This window comes from Diabrotica virgifera, chromosome 4 (assembly GCF_917563875.1).
Source record: "Diabrotica virgifera virgifera chromosome 4, PGI_DIABVI_V3a".
Lineage (NCBI taxonomy): Eukaryota > Metazoa > Arthropoda > Insecta > Coleoptera > Chrysomelidae > Diabrotica > Diabrotica virgifera.
In genome coordinates this window covers 110,534,485-110,560,968 of record NC_065446.1, presented here as the reverse complement: position 1 = coordinate 110,560,968, position 26,484 = coordinate 110,534,485, and the positions used below count along the sequence as shown (strand labels likewise).

The 26,484-nt window shown below is 34.9% G+C and overlaps 1 protein-coding gene across 5 annotated transcripts in view; it reads right to left on the bottom strand.

Moving 5' to 3' along the window:
• Positions 1 to 926: 926 nt before the first annotated feature.
• Positions 927 to 26,484, bottom strand: part of LOC114328149 (serine/threonine-protein kinase fused) — a 50,188-nt gene continuing 24,630 nt past the window's right edge. For all 5 annotated transcript variants that reach the window (XM_050649573.1, XM_028276929.2, XM_050649572.1 and 2 more), the window contains 3 exons: positions 24,193 to 24,455; positions 11,695 to 11,995; positions 927 to 1,288 (listed from right to left, as the gene is read on the bottom strand). In XM_050649573.1, coding sequence (XP_050505530.1) covers positions 942 to 1,288; positions 11,695 to 11,995; positions 24,193 to 24,455 — 911 coding nt within the window. In that variant the 3' untranslated portion in view covers positions 927 to 941. The remainder of the gene's footprint in view (positions 1,289 to 11,694; positions 11,996 to 24,192; positions 24,456 to 26,484) is intronic.

Sequence of the window (26,484 nt, the reverse complement as noted above, 5' to 3'; positions counted from 1 at the left end):
GCAAATTTTTTTTAGGATGTTGTAATTGCGCACTAATATAATTTTTTTGATTATTAATGCCTTTTAATAATAATAATTTTCGATATTGTGAAAAAAAATAAGGCCGAAGCCACTGTTGGCCGAAATTAACATTTTTTGACATAACTCATGTAAGATGACAAAATTTGACATCTGATGGTTGAATCATAGGACTTACATCATTCAGAACTTTTTATAAAGAATAACTTTTTTTCGTAAAATTAGTAATAAAAAAGTATTACATATGTTCAATTATCCATAAGTAGACACGCTGTAAAATTTTAAAAATTAGGCAACCCTCATTCAGAACTGTCTTTTTACGGGCAACCCTATAATATCATCGTATTTGCAATTAAACAGTGCTTATTTTTATGTTTGGTTGATAGATTAAACAAGTAGGTGCAAATACCTATGAACAAGATACCTGTTTACACCTGGCAACCCAATTGTTTTGACAGGATAAAATAGGCACCCCTATGTTTACATATCCTATAGGCTTTGCACTAAATGATAGTGTTAAATTTTTTTGTTAAACACGCCAGTCAAATTTATAAAAAAAAAGTCGTTTTTTAATTATTAATTAATTATAGTCAGAACAGGATTATATCAGGCACCCCTTGTTTTTTATAATGTTTAACATACTAATTTACATATCAAATAATTTTTATCCATTAAACAGATCGGTGCAGTTCAACCTTATATCGTATCTACTACTAATAGAAGTATAACTGCTTACGTGCGTACAAAGTACACACACATTCTTTTTTTTGTATGAGAAAACAATTACTTTGAATCGTTTTATGACAGTTACATGACATGACAGACATAAAAGTCACAAGTGAGAACGGGCCGGATTATCCCACGCCTAGAAATTAGGTACCCATGTGTCTACTAGCGTGGCGCTTACTGTATATACATGAGGCCTATAAAATTATACTTTGAGTGTAACAAAAGTGACTCACATTTCTAACCGCTTCCATAGAATCGTACACCAAAGCTTCCAGAGTGTCCTTAACCTCAAAATTCCAAAACATCTTAATAGTCTTCATCTGCTGTGTCTTACCAAACCACAACAAAAAGTAACAGGTTCTTTCTCTTACGAGAGCATCTGAATGTCGCAGCAAGTCTATGAAGTTGATCTGGTTGACGTCCTGATCTTCAGATTGAGCCAACAATGTTCTTTCTACGACATCACTGTTTTCAGGTAGTCGGCTCATCAAACGAGTTAAAATAGCGAGGATATCTGTTACGACGCGGATTTTGGTTTTATCTGTAAAAATATTCATTTAACATCTATGGGTCATTCTTAATAAATTGGCAGATTTTACCACTAAGTTTTAAAATAATTCAGATTCATTAAACATGTTTTCTTTCGTTACTTGATTGAGATATAGCAACTCGTTAAAGAAATGCTAGAGGTCAAGCTAAATATAAAGTATTTTTCCCAATAAATTGTATAGTCCACGGACATGACGTGATCACTGACTTGACAAAGTATTTTTATTTCTGATGTCTATGTACGTAGGGTACGTAAAATATAATGTGCATTATTTAATCTTATATTAAGTTGGCAATAAACTAAGTTAAACCGTTTCTTTTTTTATTTTGTTTTAATAAAATATAATGTTACTTGTAAAATAAATCACGTCCGTGGATATTCTGCTACGTCCGTGGAAAACAAGAATCCACTGACGTGACGAAAAACACGTTACTAACAACCTACCCATCACATTTTTGAGGTTAGAAAATGTTTTGACTGTGGAATATAACCAGCTTTGTCCGTTTTAAAATAAAATCTGGACCTCGTAGGTAAACTACACTATGTTATTTCGAGCAACTGTGTTTGGCATATGTTTGCAACAAAGTTTAGAGCACGTAGAATGTTATTAAAATCTGATATATCCCGTAATTTTGAGAGACAGTATGACCATATTTTAATGATAATATACAGTGCTGACGTTTGATTTGGAATAAATTCATTTTCTCGAGAATGGGTAACCCTAGAGATAGATCCCAAAATAGGCCGATTTTTATTTTTAAATTATAATTTTTTGGCATATATATCATACTAGTGACGACATCCATCTGGGCATGATGACGTAATCGATGATTTTTTTAAATGATTAAAATAAGGGTCGTGTGATAACTCACTCGAAAGGTTATTCGATACTCTGTTCACTAATATAAACATTAACATAATTATTTATAGAAAGGACCCAATTTTTTTTAATTAAATTAATTGAGATAAAAAGAAGAATATATATAATTTATTTAATTCGAAATATTTTTAACTGTTGTCGAAAAAGAGGAAAAAATGTTTATTTGATAAATAAATAATTTGATAAATAAATATTGTTTTCCGCTTAAATTCAATATTAAAGCTGCCACACACCTGCCTCTTACCGGTATAACATTCAATTTAAGAGAAAAGCAATGTTTATTTTTCAAATTAACATTTTTTTCTGTTTTCTGACAGCAGTAAAATGCATTTTGCATTAAATAAATTACATACATTCTTCTTTTTGTCTCAATTCATTTAACTCAAAAAAATTTTTGGGCACCCTGTATAAATAATTTTATTAATGTTTATATTAGTGAATAGTCAATTGAATAGCCTTTCGAATGAGCTATCACACAAGACCCTATTCTCATTAAAAAAAAATCGATTACGTCATCACGTCTAGATGGATGACGTCACTAGTAACTTAAAGGTTTAAACTCACTAAGGTACTTTTTAAAAAGACCCTTTATTAACTTTTACAAATATACTTCACTTTTAATTGATCGAAAATAACTGAAATTAATTACAATGATATTACTTTTATATAAAATCAAAATGCTGAATATAAAAGGTAAAACTGCTGATTGCGATCGCTGACCTCTGGGGTTATTGCACCATAATTTCTCCATCCCCTTGAGAAGTTTTGTGAGGGATGAACAAAACTGAAGGCGTTGGTTCCGGATCGGCTGCATCCTCTTCTTCTTCGTCTTCTTCCATTTTCTTCTTTTTCCATAACTCTCGTAATTTGTAAACCAGGAGAATGATAAGGGCAATTACCAAGAAATATATTGGTGGTGTCCACAGATGAGAAAGGTCCATTGTTGTTAGGGACACGGGTTGGAGTCTTTCTTCTTCGGTTGAGAGTTTATGCAGTTCATCTAATTGGATTCTGTCTAACTTTAGAGGCTTCACTGTTGGATCTTCGTCTTGGAATTTAATTTTGATCTTTGGCAGGGTTAAAGGTTCTTCTTTTACTGCTGCTTTGGAGTTGATGTAAACTTCGTTGTTGGTTCTGAACTCGCATCCTGGGGGTAGTTCTATCAGGAATGTTCCTTCTAGTACTTCAATTTTGGAAGTAGAACAGTGGGTGGAAATTTTAGTAGCTTTTGGAAAAACAGCAATATAGTGGGCTTCAGATAATTTTTGGATAATTGTTGTGCTAATTGTGATCGGCACGTTTTGACATTGAGCGGCGTCGTTGGATAATTTTAGGATTTGATTTATGCAGTCATCGGTTTCTGTATTTTCTTGTGGGAACTTCTCTGGACAGATGAATTTCTTCGGTTCGCTTTTTCTGCATGGTAGGTCCATGTATTGGAAAAGTTCCGAATTAGAAACTAAAGATGGCCCAGGTGGGATAATTATTGTATTGTTGATGGTGGGAAGTGAATATAAATGAAAATATGTAAATACTTTGGAATGAAGAATGGGGAAATGTAAGATAAAGACTAGAGAATGGTTGGAATAGTAACCATCTACTTCTACTATCTCGTAGTATTTCATCAGATCTTCTTCTTGGAGGTATGGTAGCTGAGAAGCTGGGTGATGTTCTAGCATCTTCTGGATGGTCCATCTGATTTCGTCTGGTTTTATAAGTCCATTGTGAAGAGTTTTGATTTTTGGAAACGTAATAGCTGTCTGTAAGTCATCTAATATTTGTATGATAGTTTGTAAGGCTAAATTCATCTGGTCTAGAACGTTTCGAATTGGTTTAAATCCGTTCTGATTCTGTTGGTTTCTACTGCTATTATCTCTTGATTGTGGGTTAGCAACGTTACTGTCTCATTATAGTTGTTCATTATTTTCTTATTAAGGCTTAATTGGTTGTTGATGTTGTTAATAATATTCTGTTGATTAAGTTCAAGTGTCTGAATTGCAGCATCATATCTTACTGCATCTTCTTGATCTAAGTTTCCTGATATGGATTTTATAATACTTCCTAAGCCATTGATAAGACCTCTTTTATTTCTGGTTGCTGGATAGATTGAGTCGAGTTTCTCTTGGGCTGTTTTGAGGAGATATTGCAATGTTTGGTCGAAGTTCTGTAGACTGTCGAAGTACGGTTGGCTGAGTCCATTTTCTATAGCTATGGTTGTAGTTTGATATTGAGATTCTAATGTTTCGATTTCTTGTGCTATTGGTTCTAATTGGAAATAGTGGATAAAATCGTGAGTGCTAGTTTGGATTCTGGCTTCTCCGATCTTAACAGGAAGGATCCCTGGATTGTCTCGAAGGTCCTGGATCTTCACTTCGTGGGCTGTTACTGAGATACATCTGTAAAGTATTTTTGGGGTTAGTTTTCATTGGTGGTTGATGTTTAATGTTCTTCTTGTGCACCGTAGTATCTTGGGTATCAATAGTAACAGGATTGTTATTTTTGACTAGTTTAGATGAAAATCTGGGGAGCAATTTGTTTCGTTTTACTGTTTTTCGAGTTGAGATTTTCGTGCTTGGTTTATATGTTATAGGTGAGTGTCGTTTTTCGTTCAATTTTTCAATATTTTTCTGTTTGCTCTCTTGCAATTTCTTATTTATTTCTTTATACATCTCTTTTGTTTTCAATCTGTGCTCCTGTGTGTAATTATTTATAAGTGTTCTGTTAATGTCAATGTCGAATGGATCTTGGGCATCTATGTGACCATTGAGAACGTTGATGGGCTTCTGTTTGGTAGCTGAGTGGATAGAGTTGCTGTATGCCATAATGGCGTACAGCATCTGGTCTTTTATGTTAAGTGTTTTCTTTTTTTCTTTTAATATTCGAAGATGCTCTATGATTGTGGAGTGAAAGCGCTCGACCATTCCATTGGATTGCGGGTTATCAGGTGTTGTGTAGTGGATTAGAATCTTGTGAGTGTCCACGAATTCTTGAACGAGTCCATTTTTAAATTCGGTTCCACTGTCCGAAATTATCATATGTGGTAGTCCATGATGTGTGATGAATAACAGGAATGCGTTTAAAATGTTGATAGCGTTTGATCCTTCTATTGGGTATGCTTGTCCATATTTTGAAAATGCGTCGATGATGGTAAGGAATTTTTGTCCTGCTGCTTGGAATGTGTCTACGTGAACAATTTCCAGTGGTTTCGTTGGTGTTGGGGTTAACATAAACTTCGGTTTTTCGGGATTTCTGTCGTATTTGTTTGTTTGACAAGTATCGCAGAGATTAATATATTCTTCTATGTCCTTTTTCAACGTTGGCCAATAATAGTGTTTTCTGATTTGAATTTCTGTTTCGTTAATTCCTCTATGGTTTGTTTTTCCTTGATGATAGTCTTGTACGATGGTTTTCTGTCTCTCTGTACTGTTTATATCTTCTAAAAGGTTGTTGCATTTGACAAGATCAAATGCAGAATTCTTGAATGTTTCACGAAGTATGTTGCAGACAGTCTGGTAGAGTTCATCAGTTTCGAATAGGATGGCGTATTTCTTTTTTGTGTCAACGTAATTTTTGACGAAGTTGAAAATATCATTTTTCAGGCCGCTTTTGTCTAGTTGGACGTGCATTCTTTTCTTTGTTACGAAGCACTGTTCTGTTATGGGTTTTGCAGGATTGTAGTGTACCAATTTGAATATGATTTGATTGTTGTAACAGTTCAATGGTCTTTCGCTGATTGGAATTCCGAGTATTGGGTTTTCTTCTGTAGAATGCTGGGTACCATCTGTATTGTTGCCTTGTTGATATAGAGAACTTGGCCTACTTTCGATTTTTTTATTTTGTTCCTGAAGAATTTCATCTATTACTTTCATTTCTTCTGCAGTTAGGCCGGATGTTTGTTTTTCTTTAATAATTTCTTCTAAGTCATCCATAGGAATTACTTCGTCTGGATCGCATACTGAACTTGGGTGGTTGACCATGGATATGTCGTCATCTTCTTTTCTGGATAATAGGCTGATTATTTCTTCCATGTGCTCATCAACGGTGTTCATTTCTTTAGTGTGGATTTCAATACGGGATAATGCATCAGCGTTGGTGTTGAATTTTCCTTTTTTGTATATGACTTCGTAGTCAAATTCTTCAAGTTTTAACCTCCATCTAACAAGTTTTGAGTTCGGATCTTTTAGAGAAAATAGCCATTGAAGTGGTCGATGATCGGAGAGGATTTTGAACTTTCTTCCAAATAAATAAGGTCGAAAATATTTAGTAGCCCATACGATTGCAAGCATTTCCTTTTCAATAGTGGAATATTTGAGCTCTGTTTCGTTCAGTGTTCGTAATGCATATGCGATGGGTTTATCTTGTCCTACAGGACCCTGTGACAGGATAGCACCTATAGCAAAGTTGTTTGCATCTGTGGTGAGGTTGAAAAGCTGCGTAAAATCCGGGTATTGTAAAAGTGGTTCGTTGGTTAGCAGGTTCTTGCAGATTTTGATACAGTTGAGGAATTGTTCAGTGTGTTCTATCTTGGCATCTTTCTTCAAACATGAGGTGAGAGGCTTTGTTATTTTTGGGAAATCCTTGATGAACTTCCTGTAATAGCCAAGTAGTCCGAGAAATCCTCTAATCTCTTTTGCTGTCCTTGGTACGGGATAGTCTATGATGGCTTTAATTTTGCTTGGATTTGGCTTTACTCCTTCAGGAGTTACGACATGACCCAAAAATTCTACTTCCTTTTTCAGAAATTCGCATTTATCTATCTGTATCTTGAATTTTGTTTCTAGTAGTCTCTCGAAGATTTTCTTAAGGTTGACCATGTGTTCCTGGAGTGAGGTTGAGTATACGATAATGTCATCCATGTATACTAAGCAGATGTCTCCTACAAATCCTTTAAGCACGTTGTCCATTATCCTCTGGAATGTAGCTGGTGCATTCTTCAATCCAAAAGGCATTCTGAGATATTCGTAGTGGCCATTTTCAACGTTAAATGCTGTTTTCTGTATATCTTCCTCTGCCATTTCTATCTGGTGAAATCCACTGGCTAGATCAAGCGTGGAAAAATATTGACAGCGTCCTAGTTTATCGAGGATGTCCGTGATATTCGGGATTGGGTATCTATCGTCTATAGTCTTCTCATTCAATTTCCTGTAATCGACTACGATTCTCCATTTGATTTTTCCTGAGGCGTCTGGTTTCTTCGCCACGACCCAGATTGGCGACGACCAGGGCGACTGACTTGGTCTGATGATGCCTTGGTCCAGCATTGATGTTATCTGCTTGTTAACTTCTTCTCGATGAACATGTGGATATCGATATGATTTTGTGAAAACTGGGACTTCATCTGTTGTTCTTATATGGTGTTTTATTTGATTTGTAAATGTTAAAGTCTCATCAGGATTATGGAATATGTCTGCAAATTTTCTGCATAAACGTCTGATATGCATCTCCTCTTCTGGATTTAGATGATCTGTTCTGATGAGGGGATCAATGTCTATTAGTGTTTCTGTTTCCATAGGAATGATGTCCGAAGTGTACAGATGATATTCATGAAGATCTATTGGATTGCTTTTAACAGGATCGGTGAGTGCTACTTGAATAGGTTCATCGGTGTTGTTGATCATTTCGGTCCAGGCTAGTTGATTGCAGGCTTCGCTGAGAGTTTCTCTTAAAATCGCCCCCTGTATTTCTTGTTTTGGTATAAGTATGGTGCCTTTTGTTTGTTTCACTGGAAGTCGTACTTGTGTGATTGTTCTGGGTTCTAATTGAATTGTATAAAACTGTGTCTTATTGGTTTCATAATAAAAGATAGGGAGAACTGAATGTGCCGTAGTTAGTGTGGATGCTGGGAAATTAAGATGTGCTTGTAGAAGTTTTAAGTTATCAAGGCCTATAAGACCATCAAATGTTTTATGAAATTTAAAAAGGTAAAATTTTAGATTAATATTAGAATTAAATTCAGGGAAGATGGGAATTTCGGCACAATATTCTTGTGAATGGTTTTGAAATATTAAACTGACTACAAACGGTTCGTGCTTGATGAAATTTTTATAAAATTTGGAAGCAATTTCGGGGTTAAGAAATTATTTGGTTGCCCCTGTATCAAGAAGAAGTTTGAGTGGGGGATTTTGGATTTTGATATACGGAAGTTCTTTTTTGTCTGAATAAGAATTGAGTTCGACTACGTTTCTTCGTTTTCTTCTTGGGGTTTTGGAAAATTTACATCTTCTTCCTCCTCGTATTGGGTATTCTGGTAGTCTTCTACGTGGTAGTCCTCCGAATATGTTTCCTGATTTGGGTAGTAATATGCCTGTTCTCCATAGTAGGCATTGGAGTCGTTTTCGTCTTGCTGTTCAATATTAAACAGCTCTTCTACGATGATATTTGGAGCGTATTGTTGCTGTGGCTGTGGTCTAAAATTTCTGAAGCTTTGTCCTCTGTTAAATCCTATTTGGCGTGTGCTTACAGACATCGGTGTTGGCTTGTATTGTTGCGGTGGTTTGCTTGCCCATGGGTTAGGTCTTGGAGGTTGTGTATTTGTTATGGTTTGTTGTTTCTGTGGTTGGAATCGAGCGGGTTGTATTGGCCATCTTGGATTAAATGTAGACTGTTGTGGTCGTGACGGTCCTGGATTATTTCCAAAAAATGGTTGATGTAACTGGGGCCTGGGCATAGGTTGTTGCCATTGTGGTGCTGTTACGAACTGCGGCTGTCTCTGGGGTTGTATGTGAGTAGTTTTATTTGGCAATGAGAAATTGGTTCTTTGTAAGTATCTGATATTGTTCTCTTCTTGGATAAATCGGAGAGCGACAGCGAGGCTTGTAGGCCTCATTGATCGTATGGTTGATCCTATTGGTTCCCTTAATCCTGCTAGGAACGTAGTTAGGGCTTGTTGTTGAAAGAATGTCTTTTTGCTTGCTTTTACAGCTTCATTATCGTTATGGAGTTCGATATGATTTGAAATTGTGTTTAAAAGTGTCATTACTTTTTCATGAAATTGTTGGGGAGACTCATTGGGGCCTTGCTTCAAGTTTACCATATCTCGTGTGAGCGAATTTTCATTGCGTTGGTCGGCAAAATTTTGTATTAGCGTGGTCCTTATTGTGTTCCAGTCTTTACACCCATATACAGAAATGACTTCTCGAGCACGTCCTTTAATTTTATTCATTACGCCTCGAGTCAACATGTGATTTTGAAAGCTTTCGGAATTAGCACGATCCCAGAAATGATCAAGAACCATTGTAGTAACTTCAATGAAGTTATGCAGTTCGTTAGGGTTTCCATCGTAATAAGGTACGACAGATAGATGTTTATTGACATCAAAAACAAGAGCGGGAGCGGGTGCCACGGCCATAATATCTAATTGACTAGCGGGAGCAGGAGTAATAATTATAGACGGTATATCTAAGCTTATTGGAATATTATTTGAAGAATTATCGTTAGCTTTTAAACTAAATTGAGCAACTGAGTTATTTTGCGAAGTAGAAGCAGCACCAGGTTCGACAATCGATTCACTGATAGTTGCAAGAGAATTACTAATTTTAAGCGATGAAATTTGTGAAGCAATTAAATTAGGATTAGAAAAAATATTAAATTTGCTTACAGATAGAAGATTATGCTTTGGTGCATTTCTTCTCGAAGGAACTGGCTTCTTTTCTGCTTTCTTCTTATCGTCTTTCGGCATATAAATGGATTTTTACACTTTGACACTGGTCTTCCGTAGACTTCTGGTGTTGAACGGCTGTGGTTTTCCCTGGAAGTTGGTTCGTAGCGGGTAAACGTTTAAAAACGACGAGGATCACTAAAGGACTCTCCCACTTATCTTACTGCACTGTGCCACTTAAAGGTTTAAACTCACTAAGGTACTTTTTAAAAAGACCCTTTATTAACTTTTACAAATATACTTCACTTTTAATTGATCGAAAATAACTGAAATTAATTACAATGATATTACTTTTATATAAAATCAAAATGCTGAATATAAAAGGTAAAACTGCTGATTGCGATCGCTGACCTCTGGGGTTATTGCACCATAATTAGTACGACATAATATGTCAAAAATTTATAATTTAAAAATAAAAATCGACCTGTTTCGGGATTTATCTCCAGAGTCGCTCATTCTCGAGAAAATGAATTTACTCCAACTTAAACGTCCTCAATGTATAACCAATGTGTATAATGCAACTAATAAAATAAGTAAATTAAAAAAACTTATTAAAAAAGACATAGAGAAGTTTACCTCCTAGGTCCCGAAATATAATGTCTCTCTTGTAAAATAAATTACGCCCGTGGATATTCTGCCACGCCCGGCCCGTGGCAAATAAGAATCCACGGAGGTGACGTCCATGGACGTGAGGAAAAGACGTTACTAATCACATTTTTGAAATTAAAAAATGTTTTTACTGTGGTATATAATCAATTTTGTATTATTTTAATTATAGTGTGGTCCTCAAATCTAAATCTACAATTACACTTACTTTTTTAAGGGTCCACAGATGTGACAAAAAGTCTTAATGAAACAGATTTCACCAAACAAATCACTCTTTATACGCAACATGCCTGTTGAAATAACTTCACTGGTGCGCTTAACAATTTGTTTGATTTTATGCTTGCCTCGCCATCTGGTAAACATTTGTGGTAATTTAATATATGCGCAAATTTTTAAGTGTATTATGTAGGTTCACATGTGTATTATGTACTGTCCATGGACGTGATAACTCACGTTATGTGGACAATATAAAAACGCAAAAAATGAAACTTTTAAAAAATATATGGATTATAACGCTTTTAAAACAGGGCAAACTTACCTATACAAAAAACATTGAAAGGAAAAGCAAAAAGATAGTTAAAATGCCCTCAAACACAGAATTCATTTTTTTTTTCATTTTTTTACGATTTATTTGATTAAAAAAATGCTCAGTAGTAACTGCACAAGAGCTCTAAAATTATTGAATTTTTCCCGAGTGGCACTTTGGCAGTTTTAATTTCACGAGCCGAAGGCGAGTGAAATTATGTCAAAGTGTCACGAGGGCAAAAATTCTATATTAATTTTAGAGTTCGAGTGCAATTTGTTGCGATTATTTCATGAATAAAACTGTTCAAAACCAAAATTTTATTGTAATTTATATATGTAAGTACCAATTAGTGAAATTAAACACACAGTTGTTATAAATATGTATTTGACGGTTGAAAGTCATTACTTTTATAATTTTTAAAACATTTGTCATTAATGTCACTGAATGTATTTTTTCGTAGCAACGAAGGGTATCTGACGTAATATGCTTAACGACGGGAGATTATCAAAAATTATCACCTTAATTTGCATGTCTGTAGCTTTCTATTGGTCAGAATCTCCTATGAATGAAATAATCAGCGCAATTTTAGGCCACCATCTCTTTCTACCCCAAAAACGTCATTTTTTTTAATGAAAAAACTTAATTCTGGGAATGAGACTATTTTGCGTATCTTAACGGAGGGTACCTTTTTATATTTTTTTCTTCTCATAAAAATAATTAACACTTACAGGTGAAAGAAACGAAGAGCTTCATCAACAAGTAAATCGACAAAATAACAACTGCATCACAGAATTGGATCAAAAAGTCGTCGTCGAGATGAATGAGATGGTCAACAAGTATAAATATGTACTCCAGCGTTTGGAAATCTTCTTCTGTCAAATCTGCACTTCTCTTGTATACTTCGGCTGATAATGGCGAAGGAGAATTGATGGGAGAGGCGGTGTCTGAGGATAAATCGGTTCGGCATTCGCGTAAGAGAAGCTTGGTGGCGTATACCAAGTTTGGAACGAGTTTTACTTCCAGGTATACCTAAAAATGAAAATTGTCCATTAGGTTCCCATAGATAGACCCCATAGTTCCAGCTCTTAAAATACTACATAGAAAAAGACACTTCCTTGTCGTGCTTCACACCGAGCTTCATACCGAGCAGACTAAGATATATCCTATTCACTCAGACATCCCGCAAGGCAGCGCCCTCGGCCCAATTCTATATCTCTTATACACAGCGGACATTCCAACATCTAGTACAACTACAGTTGCAATCAAACCTAATGGAACTAAACCATTACATGTAACATTCACGCTACGTAGAGAAACATGCCCCTGTACATATTGATAATTATCTAATTCCTGAATCCGAGGACGCTAAATATCTCGGTATGCACTTGTACCACCACAGTGTTCAAAATTGAAGGAAACGTGATCGAAAGTCAAAAAAAAAAAAAATAAATCTGAGAATGCCGAAATTAAGTGGTTTGTTTGTACTACTCATGATGCAACTTTTCAGCAAAAATTGATTTTTTAAGTTTGTTAGGGCCAGATGTATTAATGATCAAAAGTACAAAATTCAATATAATTTTATACATCAAATTTAAATCCTCAGAATATGCCTTTTACTTTGATTATTACTTCATTTATGTGGATAGCTAATGTAAAAGTAATTATTGGAGATAAAAATAAATACTTTAAAGATTAAAATGATATAGTTAGTTTCAGGGAAAGGTGATTATAATTTTGATATAATCGGCTGTCTAAAAACCTATACAATTTTTGATAAAATTAATGTTTGACAGCGTATTACGTTTATTGTGCCATCTTGGGCCACGTTAAATCCTTCACTAGATGAAAGATTACAATGTAAGGAATAAAAAAATATATATCACAAACTGCGGAAAACTGCGCAACTGAGTACATGGCGCATTGCATCGAGCGCTGCGCGCGTTTAGTCTGAATTAATTGCATTCGTACGTATTGTTTAGGGAGTTCGCAAACCAAAGCAATATCCCTACATCGCATAACATACATTGCGGAAAGATACGCACTTAGTGTCACATCTGGTTTTCGGTGAACGAAATTCCAACGAAAGTCACCGAAGATTCACCGAAAACCAGATGTGACACTCAATGCGTATCTTTTCGCAATGCATGCCGCATGCGATGTAGGATATTGCTTTCGGTATGCGAGCTCGCTTACATGTATGTCAAACACATGATATTTGTTGGGGTTGCGAAAAGAGATTTTAGTTTTGATGAAGTAATGTTTTTGCTTAAGAGGAAACAGTAGCTATCAACAGGTAGCGAAAACGCGTTCCAAGATTGCGGCTGTAATTTTGAATATTTTTTCGAGATATTTGGCACACGTATTCGTAATATAATAAATAATGGCGGTACAGAGCCCAATTTGAAAAATATATTAATATGTGGAAATTACTCTCTAATTAAATACAATATTAAAAAAACGAGCCTGTACCGCCATTAAGAAGAACAAAAAATACACTTCCTTCAAATAAACTTTTTTATCCGATGCCTAGATGTTGTGTCATTTTGGAACTACTAAATTTTTTTATTTCATTAGTAGTTCCAAAATGACACACAATCTAGGCATCGGATAAAAAAGTTTATTTGAAGAAAGTGTATTTTTTTGTTCTTCTTAATGGCGGTACAGGCTCGTTTTTTTAATATTGTATTTAATTACAGAGTAATTTCTACATATTAATATATTTTTCAAATTGGGCTCTGTGCCGCCATTCTTTATTATATTACGAATACGTGTGCCAAATATCTCGAAAAAATATTCAAAATTACAGCCGCAATCTTGGAACGCGTTTTGGCTACCTGTTGATTGCTACTGTATCACCTTAATAGAGAATATATTGTACAATAGTTTTATAAACATCTATATTAACAATTTATTGAAGTTATATTTCTTTAGGCGCGATTGGGGAAAATGTTGGGATTTGGAGTAAATGTAAATGTGCGTGAATTCATCAAAAATTGTTAGCTCTACGCGCAGATTCGTTATAGGGTTTTTTAACGCTTCTCATTTGTTTCGAGCTTCCGTCATAATCTGTCGCATAATCCGTGTATATTAATACACTAAGCAGCAAAATTAACGCACCACCTGTAAAATGGGACATTTTTGATGTCTCGAATTTCCTAAACCTCTTGTCCGATTTAAGTTATTTAATATGTTATAGCCTTATTCTTTAACAATATCTCCGTAATAATATTGTTGCTAGACGGGTAAGATGTCATTGTATACCGGGTGTACCAATAATACTGTGTTTTTTTTTTCTAAAAGTATTGAGTATTTCTTAGTCTCTGTCCAATCTCTGAGTTGTAGATTCTAGACCTCGAAATATTAAGATTTAACCAAAATCACTTAAATAAAATATGGCTCCTTACAGAGTTACAGAGTGTGTTATTTAAAAATTTAAAAACTATGCTCAGTATTTTAAAACTATTCTACGTATCCTTCTCATACTTGACAGACAGTGTAGGTACTATACACCCTATGAAATTATGTTAAATATCCGTTTCTAGTTAGTCCCAGAGGCGTACGACATAGGGGACAGTGAGGGGTTGACCCTTTCCAATTCCTACTCCACTGGCGGAATTTCCATTTTAGCGCAATTTTTCGATTCTCCAATACTCGCTATGTAAATGGCATACTCCTCACACCTAACGATAAAATTATTCGTTTTCGAGATATTTGAACTTAAACAAGTAACGGCACAGATATTTTGAATAATGTATTGTGTCGCTTAATTTTAAAATATCTCGAGAAAACTTATGATTTTATCATTAATAATGAATAATATACTCTTCAGCCTTAAAGATAAAATAATTGATAATAGAGATACTTGAAGTTTAAAATTAAGCGGCACAATTAATTAAGCGTACATTAATTAAATATCTGTGCCGTTACATGTTTAACTTCAAATATCTCGAAAACTGATGACTTTATCGTTGCGAATGAAGTATATGTTATTTACATAGATAGTATTGTAGAATCGAAAAATTGTGCTAAAATAGCATTTCCGCGAGTAGCGTAGAATTTGGGAAGGCTCAACCATTCACTGTCCCCTGTCGTACGCCTCTGGTAATAGGCAGAAACGATTGTTTAACATAATTTTATAGGGTGTACAGTACCCACACTTTTTGCCAAGTATGAAAAGGATACGTCAAATAGTTTTAAACCAATGAGCAAAATATTTTTTAAATTTTTAAATTAAACACCCTGTAACTCTGTAACGAGCCACATTTTATTTAAGTGATTTGGGTTAAATCCTAATATTTTGAGGCCTAGAATCTACAAATCACATTGGATATTCTTAATGAAACACCCTGTATAACGATATTTTTTAAGTAATTCACCCCCTAATGAAGGGATGAAAACTAAAAAAACGACCCCTGTTATAATATACTCGTTATACGGTATAATACCTCAAATATTCCAAGTTTTCAGCCGGATCACTTTTACAGTTTAAACAAATTTAGTTTCGATCACGTTTTGACCAATTTTGAACACTGTGCACCGTCTGTTTAATTTGGAAAAAACATATTTTCAACAAACCAAAACAACTTTGACTTAAATTGAGAAATATATATTGGCTCATTGGACGCAATTCAGAAGTATCTTTGGATAACAAAATTTTACTCTACAAGTCCATCCTAAAGCCCATATGGACTTATGGGATTCAGCTATGGGGCACTGCTAGCGCCTCCAATACAAACATTTTACAGAGATTCCAAAATAACGTGTTGCGTGCAATAGTCAATGCGCCATATTATGTATCCAACGAGGTGATTCAGCACGACATCCACCTAGAATCCGCGAAAGCAGCCATACAATATTTTAGTGTAAAATACTGTGAACGAGTGCTAGTGCATCCTTGCGTTTGTCAGACAATTAAATGTGCGTGACGTCTTTGAAGGTTTAATTAGACTAAAACGGCAACTGCCGTCCGATTGACCAATTAAACGTAATCAAGTATATTCAGACTAATAACATTTTAATTTTAGAATTGTAAAGAGGTTAATCACAGTAGTAACTCTCTACTTGTCTATATTTTTTAAGAAAACAAATGCTTAACGCCTATGGGCAGATTGCTGTACTGAATGGAGTTAATAAAAAAAATTAGGTCCCCACACACGAGCGAATCCGTCGAATAAGGAATAAGGAAGAAGAAATAAAAGTCCAAACCCCAAAGAATAACACTCCAAATCGTAGCTTTAATTGGAAATGAACGATCGCAGCAATATGTTGCTGATGTTCTGGAAATCCACCAATCCATGGTTTCAAGAGCTTTAAGAAGGTATAGATAAGCTGGAAGTTACACAAGAAGGCCAGTTTTAGGACGCCCCAGGTCATGAAGACCCCAGATGACCGTTATTTACGTCTACAGACTTTGCGTACACATCCTGTTACAGCTAGACAACTGCTAAATGATCTCTCCACAGCCCGTAATGTTCGTGTCAATTCGGTTAGAAACAGATTACGGGAATTTGGAATTAGAGCCAGAATTTCTGCAGCTGCTACACCGTTGACGAGGGCACACCGTCAGGGGCGGATCCAGGACCGATTTTCGGGAGGGGCCATAAACTTTTTTTGGGGAGGAGTACCAGAAGTACGGGGGGGGGAGGTAATTTTTAAAAATTAGGGTTACAATGGTGAGTTTTAAGTCACTTTTCACACACTTTGAGAAGTGCCTTAAAACTCACCATTACTGCCATATTACCGATTCCTGCACATTTCTTCGGATCCAAGTGCAGTTCTTTCAACAAAATACTATTTTTTCCAATGCTTCTCCTGCCAGGCCTTGTTCTTTCCCTCTTTCTTGATTTTCACTAATTATTTTTAGGTTCTCATAAGCGTCAATGAATTTGACAAAGTCTTCACGGAAGTTGTTATTGTGTATGTATCCCAAATTTAGAGAAAGCTGTTCCACGTGGGATACGTCAGTCGTTTCGTCAAATATTATTTGTTCAATTATTTTTTCACCACAACATGTTATTAATTGATTTTGACTGCTGCTACTAATGCATGTTGCTCAGGAAGATGCTGTGGATAGATGTTATTTAAGAGTCTTATCTCCTGATGCGATTTTAAACTGTGGTGCCAAGGCAAAACCCGATATGTCAAAAAACGTGATTTTGCAGCAGATGAGTTTAAAAGTTCGCGGTGTTGTTGTAATAGTGGACATATCGGAAACAATTTTATTATCTACTGGTTACATGGATGGTTACAGCCATGTAGGGTTTTGTCATCACATTCTTCATCGCTCAATGTACATATTGGCATTAAAAACGAAAAATCGATAATTTTTGACATATCGGGTTTTGCCTTAGTACCACAGCAATTCCCCTCATGTCTAGGTCCAGCATCTTCGTCCAGAGGCATAAGGCCATCATCACGATGGTCTCTTAGAGGAATATTTTGTCGACCGAAGAATACTATAGATGAGAGTCTATCTGGTTAATGACTGACTTTTGAGGGTTGCGATAACTTTTTAGAAAATCCAGCTCAACCTGAACGCACTCCTTGTGGTATGATGTTTTTTCATGGGTTTATATGACTCCGTCTTTGCTCATGAGTTTGGCGAAAGATGTTAAAAGGTTTCGTGACAAGGCTTTGCGCTGTCATCCCGTTATTGTGACCATATTTTTCATTAGAGAAATGAATCGCAATATTTGTAAAACAATTCCTTTTGACTGTGCGAAAATACCAACCAACTCCTTTGTTTTAAGTGCTAGTGACCCAAGTAACGCTTCACTTCTTTTTTATTCTTTGTGTGTATAGAATATGGAAATTTATACGATTTTGATGGCTGTCAAGATCGTTCTAACAAATGGCACTCTGTAAAATTATCAACATTTTGATTTATAAAAAACCCAAAAGTCATTCTTGAAGCTTCTCCGTTACTTCTTTTTTTCAATTCTAGTCCAGAAAACGTATTTATCCCCTGTTTTGTACATATATATGTGTTTGAAATTAAAAACATTTGAACTGCAAATATTTAAATTTATTATATTCTAAATTCTCGGAGGGGGCCATGGCCCCCTCCCTGGATCCGCTCTTGCACACCGTATGGTACGTTTAAGGTTCGCACGAGAACATGCCGATTGGGATATTAACGACTGGGCTAATATTATTTTTACCGATGAGTCAACATTTGCACTTTGTGGATCCGACAGACGTATAGTGGAGTCACTGAAGGTGGATATGAGCTGTTACCTCCGATTTCGTTGAACCTCCATCGATTTGCATGAAAATTGGTGAGTGGTCCGAGGATATCTCAAGGAACAAAGGTGACATGGTGCCAACTTGCGTTTTTACGCTGGGGGTGGATGCCACCCCTTCTCGGGGGTGAAAATTATTTTATTAAAATTAACCCCATAATTCGATAGAGGGACAAATTTCACGCAAAATTTGTTATATAAAGTTATTAAAATAAATCAAAACTTTTTGAGTTATTAAAGATCAAAGATTTTAATTTTTCTTCAGAAAAATGCATGTTTTTAACCAAGTTTTCTTCAATAACTCAAAAAGTAAAGTTATTATTATCAAAATTAAAGCTAATAAAAAACGAAATAAATCTCTTACTAGAAAAACCTTTAATGTTAACTAAAAGTGAGTTATAGGTAATTGAATGTATATTTTTTTCGGCGAGTAAAAAACTCAAGTATTCAAGCTGAAATAACGGGAAATTGATGCATTTTGTAACATAAACTTATCCAACATTTGTCAAAGTACTTAAAAATATCTATCAAATGAGCCCCCGAACATGTTGATAGCGTTAAAATTTTTGCTCCAAATTTTTTTCAAAATTTATCTTTTAAAAATTTTTCCAAAAAATGTTATTGTTTTTTTCAATAACTCCGTTCGTGTTTACGATATGAGGTTCATCTAAAAACTGTTTGAAAGTTAATTCCAAGTGATATTTAAGCACGTTAAACCTAATCTTTTAAACCCCTTACTTTTTAAAAATAAAAGGTTAAATTACCCCGGTTGCATGGTTCCCACAGCAAAATTTAAGATTTAAACGTTTCTATCTCGGTTATTTTTTACCCTATAGAAATAGTAAAACAGGTAAAATATTTGGCACAGAAAAAACTAAAATTTGGTTATATATAATTTTTTACGTAAATTGAGTATTTTTGGAGTTGTTATCAAAAGAATATGAGAATTACAATAATTTTAAAAATTATGATTTTTTAAATTATATCTCTTTTTCAAAAATATGCACTCTAAACCGGTCAAAATTATCAAAAACATTAATTATGCTAATATAAAGAAGTTCTTGTAAGTATTACTATAAATTTTAATTTTTGTGGAAATGGCGTATGTTTACTTTTTCACTTTTTCCTAAAAAATTCGAAACTGTTCTTTTATTTACATTATAACTTGCTTAATTTTGACGCTATTACCTTGTTCTGAAGCTCATTTGATAGGTATTCCGAAGTACTTTGATAAATGTTTAGCAGGAATATTTTATACATTGCATCGTTTTCCCGTTATTTAAGCTTGAATACTTAGATTTGAGTACTCGTCGAAATAAATACACATCCAATTGCCAATAACTCACTTTGAACTAACATTAGTTTAGTTCTTTGTGTGAGGAATGTATTAAATTTTTTATTATCTTCAATTTCAGTAATAATAACTTTTTTGTAAAAGGCTACAGTGTTTGATTTATACGCGAAAAACCGATTTAAAACATGCATTTTTTTACGAAAAAAATAAAATCTTTGGTCTTTAATAACTAAAAAAGTGTTGATTTATTTTAATAACTTTATATAACAAATTTTGCTTATAATTTGTCGCTCTATCGACTTATGGTATTATTTTTAATAAAATAATTTTCACCCCCGAGAGGGGGTGGCATCCACCCCCAGGGTAAAAGCGCAAGTTGGCATCATGTCACCTTTGTTCCTTGAGGTATCCTCTAATTACTCACCAATTTTCATGAAAATCGATGGAGGTTCAGCGAAATCGGAGGTGAAAACCTTCAGTGACTGCACTAGTATTCGAGTTTACAGACGCGCCAGTGAGCGATTTACTCAGTGTAAGAGCAGCCAAAAATTTTGGAGGTGGCTTGATTATGATATGGGGAGGCATCTTCTTTGCAAGGCACACAGAATTAACAGTGTTGCGCAGAGGGTCCCTGACATATGATCGGTATATAAGAGAGGTTTTTGAAGAAAATGTCGTGCCTTTTGTTCCAATTATTGAAGATACAGTACAACCTGCCATATCCGGACCTGTCATATCCGGACCTCCCCATATCCGGACGGTTCTGCATCGTCCGGATCTACCGAAATCTACCGAGAAAGGGAGTCCTGCTGTTGGACAACGCACTAAAAGAAGAACTTAAAAATGGCGAAATAATGTATTATATATAGAATCTATAAAACGTGTCTATCGACGAAAGTTATTGACAGCTTTGGCGTTGATTACTGGAATGTATGAAGGAGAAGACGTTTCAGAGACTATAAAAGAAGTAGTGGTCTTGATATCCGGATTTTGTCATATCCGGATCGGTCTGTCGCCACATTGATCCGGATATGGCAGGTTTGACTGTAATTGCATTCTTATGCAAGACAACGTTCACCAGCACGCTGCTAGAATAACAATCCAATATCTTTAAGAGGTTGGTATTCAAGTTCTCGATTAGCCAGCAGTCAGCCCAGACCTAAACACAATTGAACAATGTCGGGACTACCTAGAAAGACGCATAAGAGCTCGTATCGTCTCTCCATATAACCTTGATGAACTGAAAAATGCTTTAGCGGACAAATGGGAAAATTTGGATTTGGAGTAGGTCTGATAAGAAACCTTCCACAGAGAATGGGTGACGTTATTAGAGCCAGAAGTGGTAATACCAGACACTAAAATGTTCAATTTGCCCTTGAAATTTCTTATTCCATAGATTTGTATTTTTCATTTTTGTTGAATAATTTTTAATTTTTTTTGCGCTGTTTGTCTTTGATTTTTCATTTTACTGGAACAAATCACTGTTGAGTATTCCTACGGTTCATTCCTTGGCATTTCGAAAGAAATTTAGAAGATACTAATTATACAGGATTTACATTAGCATCAAAACAAAAGAGATTAATCTATATCGATTTAATTTTTAAAGGTATTACACAAACATTATTGTTTATAGTAAAATAAATAGATGACATTGATTTTGCAATGTACACCACTCGTTTTGAAAAACAACGTAGTCAGCAATTTGGTATTATTAGTATTTCATGGCCACATTTAAGTATGAAACCATAACAAAACAATTACGATTTATTTATAGATACAGAGAAAATAAACGGGAGATCATTAGAATAGAATAGAGAATAGAAATATGCCTTATTGTCACTGAAAATTTTTACAATTTTATGGACAAAGCTTACATACAGTCAAAAGAAAAACATAATATAAATAACAAATAACAACTACAATTTACTAAGATTAGATAAATCGTCAATAATGTACAGTATAAGATATAAAGGCCAAGACAAAAAAAAATTTATTGCAAAATATATATAAATTGCAAATTGAACATACAACAAATAAAATAAAATATGTACAACATAAGGAACTGACAAGTTTATGCTACTGCGCATGGAACCCAATTTTCTTAGTTATTCATTAAGAAATTCTTCTATTGAATAATATGGTCTTTTGGATAGATAGGCTTTTGTCATTTTTCGGAACTTAGGGAAAGATGTTGCAGATTTAAGTTGTAACGGAAGATGATTGTACAGTTTCTTTGCGGAATATAATATAGATTTCTTTACTAACTCAGTGGATGGAATCGGTAAATAAATATCAAAGATTGAATTTCTGGTGGAGTAAAGATGATTGGGCCTTGATGGAAAGACATGAAGGTGTTTACGAATTAAACAAACCGTTTCTAGAATATATAAAGATGGAAGTGTTAAAATTTCGTGATCTCTGAAGTAACTTCTGCAATGTGTAGATCTTCTGAGGCCAAACAAATATCTTATTGCTCTTTTTTGCAATCTAAAAATGACATCAAATTGAGCAGCTGTACTAGAACCCCAAAAAGGAAGACCATATCGAAGATGAGACTCGAACAACGAAAAATATGTTATTTTAGAAGATGCTAAATTGAGTTCCCTTGAGACAGATCGTATTGCATAGCAAGCTGAGGCGAGTTTCTTACTTAACGAATCGATATGAAGTGACCATTTGAGGTTGCTGTCTAAAAAAAATACCAAGAAATTTTACAGAATCAACGGTACTGATCTGGCTGTTATGAAGTGGCAAAGGTTGAAGAGCTCCTTTATAGGATAATGCTACTGTTTTATTTACGTTAAAAGAGAGTAAATTAGAGTCAGACCAGGTCTTTATCGTCAGTAGATCCGAAGTTATAGTTTCATGAAGAGATGCAATAGTTGAGTTGCTCCAAGTGATACTGGTATCATCAGCAAAAAGAAAAATTTTCCCATTGATTTTTAAATTAGTGATGTCATTTATAAAGATAAGGAACAGTATAGGACCCAATACTAAACCTTGTGGTACTCCACATACGATGTTTTTGAGACGAGAGCCAGTATCATTTGCTCTAACTAGTTGTTTCCGATTATTCAAGTAGGATTGGAACCAATTCAAAGAAATACCTCGAATTCCATAGAAATTTAGTTTTGTAATCAAGATGTCGTGATTTACACAATCAAAAGCTTTGGCATAGTCGCAGAAAACAGTGGCAGTATAAAGATTATTGTTTAGTGCTTGGTAAACCTCATGTAGTACAGAAAACATGGCATCAGTGGTACATTTATTTGTTAAAAAGCCGAACTGATTTTGTGATAAAATGTTGTTATCAACGATAAAGGACATAAGTCGAGTTTTAATGAGTCTCTCAATAATTTTGGAGAGTACCGGTAGTAAGGCAATAGGTCTATAGTTGCAGGCATCAGATTTTTCGCCACCCTTATGAAGAGGAATAATAATGGCTGTCTTTAGGCACTCTGGAAATTTACCGTTTTCGAAGGAATCATTAATTAGTGAGAGGAGGATTTCCAACACATTTTCTGTGAGATTAGAGAAAAATTTTATAGATAGTCCATCAGTACTACAGGATGATTTGCTTTTGATACAATTGATTGTTTGGATAAGTTCAGAGTTATCGACTGGTCGTAAAAATAATGAATTCGAGACCTGTCTTGAATTAAGAAGATAGGAAATGGGATCTTGTTGCGGCAAAATTGTTGATGTTATATTTTTACTCACATTAACGAAGTAGTCGTTTAGACTTTCAGGATTTGGAAGGGAAAATTATTGAGCTGTGTGAGTTTTATTTCGAAGATCGTTTATTATAGACCAAGTCTCTTTTGCAACACTTTTAGAGCTTCCCAAACGATTTTGATAATAGGCTTTTTTAGCTGACCTGACAAGTTTTAGATATGTTGTCCTGTACTTCATGATATATTCAGTGACAGCAACATTGGTAGTAAATTTCTTGATGTATAGTAGTGAACGCATATTCTTAGCTGATATGCGAATACCTTTCGTAACCCAAGGTTTCCGATGTTTTGGCCTAATAGGAATTAAAGGAAATGCCTTATTGAAGATGTGGAGAAGCTTATCTAGAAAAACATGGAAATTATAGTCCACGTCTATAGAAGGAAATTGCCACTCAGAAGTTAAGCATAAATTTTGGAATTTACGAAAATTCTGGGCGGAAAAAATCCTACCTAAACGTCGGGTTTTTGAGGAGGGTTTGCTGAAGATGTTAAACTTCGTATACACTGCTTCATGATCAGATAGTCCCGCATTAATAACTGTAGAGCAGACATCAAGGGGTGAGAAATCTGAGACAATATAATCGATTATGGTAGATGTAGTTTTTATAATCCTTGTAGGAGAATCAACGTGCATTGAGAGACCATACGATTCAAATATGTTTGCCAGGGACACTTGGGTAGCACTAGCAGCAGCATAATTCATTATTCATCATTCATTATTTAACCATCAATATAGTTAGAATATAGACTTTCGTCCACCAACTCGTTACTGGTATATCTAGTGTTGGCAAATAAATATATGTCTGGTAAATAGTGTTCTACTTAATCAACCCCATCATAGGGGGTAACTACGCCAACCACCATATAAAACTTCTAGACTTTTAATACATTTATGCGATATTTTTGTGATTAGTGTAGGTATATCCTAAACCACCCAAAATAAAATTTCAATCTTACCTTCCTAATCTGCAGTAAACAATCTGTAGATACTCCCTTTACAACGAAAGGTATAGACAATAGTCTTGCCACGAAGCTCAACACCTTTGGACTGGCATTCGGATTTCGTAATGGCGACACCAAAACGTTAGTCTGCGTAGATTGGGTAAGCGAGATCATTTCACCGTTGATCACCTCCTGTATCGTTCGCGTTAAAAAAACTATCCATTCTTCGGTTTCGATCGGTTGGTTGTCTTCAATGAAACTGAACGTTTTCAGTGGGCCTAAAAAGACAAAAAGATACTAACTTTACCAATTGTCTGTTTCTAGAAAGTAATTTATCTAGAATACTTTATAACGTGTTAAAAAGCTTCCAGGTTAGATATAGGGCCTTGTAAAACATACAAGAATAAAAAAACCGCTAAACGCCTTAAAAATGAGTGGCGCATACAATATTCCGGCTACAAAAGATCTGATATGAATATTACGTGGCGCGAAAATGTATTTTCATTTTGATGTGAAACAAAATTCTAGTTTTATTTTAAAATATTTTTCCATAATATTTGCTAAATTTGAAGTAAACGCGCCACAAAAGAGTAACTTTGATACAGTTTGAATTTTGAAACTCTCCCCTTGAATATACCCCCAAAAAATATGCCGTTTTGTACCTACCAAGTCCTCTAGCTGGCTTATGGGTGGTCAAAAGTCACAAACTACACCGGTTCTGAATCGGCCCAGACCCCCTCTTCAAACACAGAAAAAAAAATTCAAATCGGTTTAACTTTTAAACACACATACATACATACATACATACATACATAGGTACATACATATCCACAAACATTTTCCCTTTTTTAAATAAAAATTGAGTCATACTTCTGAGCTCGATAACTTTTTAATGGTATAATCGATTTTCAAAATTAGACATGCGTTGGAAAGGTAATCATCAGTACTATTAGAAGCCGCAAAGGTCGGACTTAAATGTTTGAAGTTTTTGGGAGTTTTGGAGACGAGAACGAAAAACAGACCCTAAATAGAAAGGGCCGTAAAATCCACACCCTTGGACCAAAATGGATGGTTGACATATGAATGGGTGAGTCTTTTCCTGAACTTTAAGATGGGACTTGGCCCATCTTTCAAATCAGTCAGATTTAGAAAATCGAAAATTTCGTGTATATATAGTGTCGCGTGTAGGGGGGTGTTGGTGTGCGCCACTGGCGAGAACTGCCGTTCTCTGGTAATAGAAACATTAAAAGAATGTATGGGCTGGCATTAGATGGAGCCTCTTTAATCAGCTTGAAGATCTTGGATTTGCTAACGACCGACGTCTGCCTGTTAACAGAACACAGAACTCACATGCAAACAAAAATTGATAAACCAACACATTACTCCGACACGACTGGTCTCCAGATAAATGCAGAGAACAAAAAAATGTTAAAAAACGATAATCCGCAAATTAACGAAATAAAAATAAAAGGTAAAGAAATTGAAGAAGTATGTAGAGAAAGTCACTTATTCGGGATCAATCATGGAAAGAAAAGGAGGATGCACGAAAGACATACAAGCAAGAATAAAGAAGGCCCAATTCGCCTTCAATGCGTTAAGGGGATGGGTACGTAGTTTCTGCTCCAATGCTATTCAAATGGGATTAATTTTTTTCGAATCCTGAAAAAACTAATAAGTATTTTAAATGAAAGATTACGTTATTAGCGAGGGCCGAAAGTCCCTGAGAACTTGTGAGATTTTAATTTCAAATATCTCATTCAAAAGAAACTTTTTATTCATTCTAAGGGACTTTCGGCCCTCGGTAATAAAGTAATCTTTCATTCTGCGTTTAATTTTTTCAAAAATACTTATTAGTTTTCGCAGGATTCGAAGAAAAATGACTACCACATTTAAAATACATTGAAAATTTTGACAGGCGTCAAAATGTTCCTTTCCTCTTAAATAAAATCTGGCAAACAAGCGAAATATCAAAGCAACAAAAATCAATGTATTCAATACCTGAATCAAAACCTTATTACTCTACGGAGCAGAAACTTGGAAGCACGGCGAAAGCACAAAAAAGAGGCTACATATTTTTATAAATAGGTCCTTAAGAATGATCCTACAAATTTACTGACCTAATAAAATAATGAATGTACAACTATGGAAAGGATCAAAACAAACCAGTATAATAACAATTAAGCAGAAGAATTGGAAATAAATTGGCCACATGTTACGGAAAGATCCTAATAATCTACCAGATAATACCTAGAACAAAACAGTAAACAGAGAATCGGCTTACGATAGAAGGAAGTGAAAAACAAAGCC